Source organism: Ambystoma mexicanum, chromosome 6q (assembly GCF_040938575.1).
Source record: "Ambystoma mexicanum isolate Mex_15411 chromosome 6q, UKY_AmexF1_1, whole genome shotgun sequence".
Lineage (NCBI taxonomy): Eukaryota > Metazoa > Chordata > Amphibia > Caudata > Ambystomatidae > Ambystoma > Ambystoma mexicanum.
The window spans coordinates 1,351,609,760-1,351,615,945 of record NC_090937.1 but is presented as its reverse complement, the minus strand read 5'-3'; the positions used below and the strand labels follow the sequence as shown (position 1 = coordinate 1,351,615,945).

The following is a 6,186-nucleotide window of genomic DNA, read 5'->3' as shown; positions in this document are numbered from 1 at the left end:
AAAATTATATCAGACCATTTCCGCCTCTAGCATTCGACGGGTTGAACACAATGAGGCCCCCTTTGCCTACCACCATGAACTCTTTTTTCGCATTCCTTACACCTATAAAGCGCGATTTTCAATATATCCTCGACATGCTTGCACGTGCATTTATCTCACCTTCCAAATGGCGCCACCAGGCCGCGAACGTGAAATGTATCTGACCACCCCAATAATGGGGCAGTGCCAACTTTGGGTATTGATGTACTGGTTTCGTTGCAACCCTGAGGTGGCAGTTTGGTTTATCATTTAATCGAACGGCTCAAAATTACTTAGGCTACGAGTCTCACACTTTGAGATGTGAGTACAGATGGCATATTGTATTCTAACTTCGCACCAGCACCGTGGCGGAAAAGGTGGCCTCTGTGGAGGGCTGGGTACAATGTCGGAACGGGTGTTCCTGCAGCAACTCCACTCCCCTCCACCCCCCCCCCACATCCCCTCCCCCCAGGATGCTTTCTGTGTCATCCAAAACCGAATGTTTAAACACGTGTACAATCGAGCAGTAAAATACAACAGCAGCACATAAAGGAAGTAGAAGAAAAGTAGCTTAAAATTAATTTATTTAACAAATATAGCTATAATATAAATGATAATATTTTTTTCAAATATACAGTATATTACATAGTACGGATCCCCTGCTCCCAAGGGACGAGTGTAGGAACATCCACACGCAAGGGAAACAGTGAAGCACAGTGATTCGTTGACAAGTTCTGTTGCCTTTCCACGTGTGTCTGGTGGCACTTTTGAGGAGCATTTTCGATAGCGCTTTATTTATAAAAAGTCATCTTCTTAGAACTCATGACATTTCCCGGTGATGTGAACTAATTCATGCGGCCATACAACAAGATGTCGGGCTTTCTGTATTGAATGGTGCTGAGCCAGGTTGAGCTGCTGAAATGCTGGACTTTTCTGTAAACCACGTGTGAGGAACTGTATGTCCAAACGTGAACTTCTCACAAATATGTTTCAGTTCCGTCTACAGGTGTTGAACACACTGTGAAAATCCAAAACGCCTGGCGTATTTCAGGCTGGTGCACACATGCCATCTCTCTATTATTCAGAAGTGGGAGGCGCTCCTTCACGACACAAAACATTGTCCTTGTTCAACTTGTTAAAGGTGTGCAATGCCTGGCATAGCGTTCCTTCATTGCGATGAGAGCCAATGGGCATGCACAACCCCCCTCTTCCTGCCACCGAATCACGCTCTCGGTTCTTTCCAACGTGGTTGGCATGCATGCCTGAGTGCCACCAATGGCAGACGTGGGCAGGGCCCAACATCAGAAAAGTGCTGCATGAATGGTCTGTGGTGGGTCTGCGGCGCCCTTATGTCAGGTGGTACATGCTGTAGCCCATGTGAGCGGCGTACAGTCCCATGGGCGACATGGGCATGCTGGGTCTGTGGAAGGGGCCGGAGGGCCCGTACAGGGAGGCCGCGTGCACTGGAGAGCCGAGGGGGAAGGAGATGCCGAAGGCCGGCGGCATCATGGGCTTGGCGGCCATCTTGAGCTTCTCCAGCTCGGCCTCCTGCAGCCGCTTGGCCTTGGCGCGGCGGTTCTGGAACCAGATCTTGACCTGCGTCTCGGTCAGGCTGAGGGAGCCCGAGAACTCGGCGCGCTCCGCGATGGACAGGTACTGCTTCTGCCGGAACTTCCGCTCCAGGGCCAGCAGCTGCGACGTGGTGAACGGCGTCCGCGGCTTCCGGTTGGTCTTGTGCTTCCGGAGAGTGCAGGCCGGTGGGCTCAGCCTCCCTAAAGTGGGGGACAGGGAAAGGAGGAGAACGTTAGCAACACAGCCAGGCACAGCAGATGACTGTAGCGTTCACAGTGCAGAGTTACTGACCAATGCGGGATGCACCTACAAAGTGCTTACAGAACACAACAGCATGCTTAAATATAAGGACACTTTCCAGAATGACAATACACACGTGTTATCTGACTTCTGCTAGCAATGGGATATGACTTTGTAATGTGAGACCTCTCATAAAAGTATAATAAACAGTGATACATGGTTGCAGTCGAAATCGGGGTAGGGATCAGAGCACTGTATATAACCAGCACCAAGTAAGGACACATATTCACTACAATTAAATACAGCATTAGAGACAGATAACCCCCTTTAAAGATGCCACTTTCAGAAAATTGGCTCAATGAAACGAGAGTAAATGTAAAGCGCCTTGTAGGCAGGCTATCAACGAGAGCCTGCAGAAACCGGGCCCAAGCAGCTGGAATTTCCCCAGGCTATTTCTCCGGGCGTTGCCTGCCTCTTGTGAATATTATACGGACCACCCATATCTATATTTGTGTTCGTTTTAGGAAATCATGCTCGATGTAGGCGAGGGTTTATCTGGACCGGCTATTATCTATGCCCGATGTAGTTTACCCACGGTGCAGGATTTCATAAGTGCGCGCAAGACTGTACATCTGCCATACTATGCTTGCACGTACGCAAGCGGGATCTCGCCAAGCGCAGTGTCCGTACCTCGGGCGCACTTCTGGCAAACGCACGCACGGGGATCGGAAATGTATTCACCTAATGTCAGGGGTTTGATCTGGCCAATTTTGATTATATGTGCACTGAATTCTGAAACGTTTGCACCCATCACAAAGATGACCGAATAAGGACACTTTCATACATAAACACTGGCCTATATAGCGACTCTCCACTCGTCTGCCTGCTAGCACTGTTCTCGTATTGCGGAGGGGTGGGGGTCAGGGCATATATAGCGCAGTGTCCTAACACATGCATATTTGTGGAGCATTGGTCTCTCACGAATTTGATGTTCGTTTTAAAAAGCGCGATTTTTCCAGTTATGTAATTGCAGTAAGTATGAATAAAGTGATGTAGTTCAAAATAGTTAACGATACTAATAAACTGTCACGATGGGTTGAACATATTAATACTCCAAATCACTGCCAGATCAGATGTATGGGCTTGTGTGGTATTGAAAACTAGAAAAACAAAATAAACGAGCTAGGCGAATAGTATCTCGCTTTTGCAAGATGCATGGTTGTCTGTTTTTCTCACCGAAAAGAGAGTTTTTATTTATATATTGTTTTGGTTAAGGACGTCCATTTGAAGACCAACTGTAAAAACGTGAATGTAAATTCAAGATTTTACTTTTTGGGTACACATACAATTGTTACCTAGCAACTGCACAGACAAACTAAGTTTAATGTGTACATTACAAACAGCATGTAATGTTTAGCATTCTTGGTACAGCTTAACTCTGACTGCACTAACTTTGCCTTGTTGTTCATCAAGTATGGCTCACTGCAGTTCCCCCAGGGTGTCCCTCGCGCACTCTACACTACGAAGATATTGCTGTGCACAACCCACATAGGCCGGACTTGTCATTTCAATTAATTAGAGAAATGTCAAATGCGCTGGTCAACAAATAGAAAGAGAAACTGACGCGAAGACAGAAAAGGAAGAGGGGGGACAAGTAGTGCGGGACAAGAGTACGGATGCATGGGGAAAAAAGAACAGATACAAGATGTACTGCGAGTCTAATGGATACGTACAGCGAGGTACCTCAATATGTGTGGGGGCACAGGTATATATACAAATTAGCAGAGCGCGATAGACGTATACTCACAGCTAGATAGATGCGTACACGAACATAGAAAAACAGGGCTATAATGTGTTGCGCATAGAAACCTAGTCAAATAATATGCATACATATATACGCCACTTCCAGAATTATGGATCATGGCTAGCAGGCGCTACTTACTTGCTGAGGGTGGGGAGAATTTGGGGCTCTGCATCCACGGGTTCCTCTCCTGGCTGTCCGGGCTCTCGGGCTTCGCAAGAGCCTCTTCTGGTAAGTGCAGTAAGCCACCCATGGAATAGTGTCTGTTCATGGAGAGCGGGGATCCAGGGGACTCCGGTCCTGAGAGGTGCCCCCCTAGCCTGGGGCTGGTTTGCGAGGGCCCGGGCAGCTGGGTCCCCGCGGGGCTGCACCGCTCACGGTCTCTGACCGTCGGCCTGCGGTCAGCCATGAGGGCCTCCACGCTAAATGGCAGGATGGCCGGCAGCTTGGGTTTCTGGGGCTCCTCGTCCGCCCCGGAGCTCAGGCCGGTCTGCATCCTCTGCTTGCTTAGGACGGGCGACTCCTCGGCCTTCACTCCGAGCTGGACAGAAGCCATGTATAGACCGGGGGCCATGCAGAGCTGGTCCCGTGTGGATGACCGGGCGGCACGGGGAGCAGGATCACACAGGGCAGATCAGTAGCAGAGCGGTCCAGGCACAACACTAGTCTGTCACTGCCAGGGCAGGGCACTCACAGCACTAACTGGCAAGAAGGCATGGGTTCGCTCACAGCCAATCAGCGCGCAGAGGGAGGGACGACAACTTCCTATTGGCTGGTACTCGCGCTCAGCTGCCGGCAGATGCAACTCTTGCAAAGCGAGGAAGTTAGGGCTGCGGTGAAACTTCGGACCCCAGATAGGACACTGTTTCCACCTGGGCAGGAGGGGGCGGGGGTGGGGTAGGGGGTCAGTCCTCGCGTGGCCTTCCCCTGGCGTATTGACACGCGTTGGAGTTGTACACTCTCATCTGGCCAATGCACAGCAGTCAATATTTGGGTAATACCCAGCTGAGAGATTTTGCCCAGAAAAGAGGCGCATTGTAATATGCATTGCATCGGACTTGAACTGGCTGAGGGTGTTGTAGATGGAAGAATGTACGATAATATTGGAAAATAATGTTAAAGGTTTTGTGAAACCAATAAAACATTTAAATAATAATTAAACAAATATACATTGGAAAATAATATACGGCTCTTTTTGGCCCATACAAGTGACCACTTACCTCGTTCTAAATAAACGGAGGTTGCGTTTTAAAAACTCTGCAGCGGTTTTAAAGGAACCCTTTACAGCAATCAGCCAAGTCACCCCGCCCCCAGTCAATTTGCAAAAACAGACTAACTTTATTGATTTATTTACTTATGTATTTTACTTCTGGGCAATAAATGATCCACGTGAATGGGAGCCCGTTCGTTGCGTCTAGGTTTCAACGGCGCAAGACTCATTGAAAAGTAGGCGGAACTCATTTAAACCCGCGCATCAGAATGTGCATTTTTACTTGGATGGGAAAAACACGGCGCTATTACGCGCTGCGAGAGTAAGCTGTAAAAGAGGGCGTCCCGGTGCCTGGCCGGACATATTCTCCCATCCGGGCTTATCTTTACTAGTAAGCGCGCCTCTGAAATGAATTCCTTGTCTGCGAAAGATAAACAGGCGGCGTCGGTCATTAATGAGCGCTTCTTGCCGGCTCTTCCGTGCGTGGTGTCTCCCCAAAAGGCGCACGCCAAGCCACATGGAGGGCGCGCCGAATGTGGGGTCGCTTGTTTGTCAGGTGAGCACAGTGTCGTCATCTAATCGGCACAGGGGAAGAGGAACAGGTGTTACATGGGCCATTAGGAGGGGGCCTCCCCAGTCCTAAACTGCCCCCTCTCTAACGCGGGCAAGGGATAGACCTCCCTATGGGAAATGTTTGCCGATAGCAGCCGGGCTCTAATCTCCTACAAACACAAGGGGCTCCCGCCGTCCCCCGGGGGTAATTATCCTTTAGGGAGAGGGGGTCAGGGAACGCCCCACTAAAGAGCCACACAGAACCTGGCGCGGACCGGCACAGTGGCAGCTTGTTGTAGTATCCCTTCGCATCCCATCACACACCCATGTGTGTACCCGCGCCAGTGTGGGTAGGACGATGCAACGAGGGAGGGGTGGTAGCGAATGACACCGGTTAGCATCAAAGGAGATCATTTCGGTGACATGCATTGCAGCGCTTATAAGCCGAGGAATCTGACATGAAGCGCTATTTGAAAGCATGCCTTCGTCATTATCATTGCATTATAATTGTTGTAATGCCGCTTTGGTGTTGTTTAATATTGGAAAAGGTTTGGTTAACAAGACAAGCATAACAATAACATCAACAAAAGAATTATCGTTGCATCCGTCGTGCAACGAGTTTCAGGCCAGACCTCAAACATCAGAAACACGCAGCGTTTGGACTGAACACAAACATACACGCCCTTACACAAAACTTTAACAAGGACATCCCAGAAACAGCGAATGGCGGGCTCAGCGGGATTTCTTTGAATGTACCCGGGTGTATATACGGCGCGGACATACCATTAACAGC

General features: G+C 49.3%; 1 protein-coding gene across 1 annotated transcript; it reads right to left on the bottom strand.

Moving 5' to 3' along the window:
* Positions 1–585: 585 nt before the first annotated feature.
* On the bottom strand, positions 586–4,321 carry MSX1 (msh homeobox 1). The gene is made up of 2 exons (XM_069631968.1): positions 3,773–4,321; positions 586–1,790 (listed from the first exon to the last, which is right to left on the bottom strand). Exons 1-2 carry the CDS (start codon positions 4,203–4,205, stop codon positions 1,366–1,368), a joined length of 858 nt encoding a protein of 285 aa, XP_069488069.1. The 5' UTR covers positions 4,206–4,321; the 3' UTR covers positions 586–1,365.
* Positions 4,322–6,186: the final 1,865 nt, after the last annotated feature.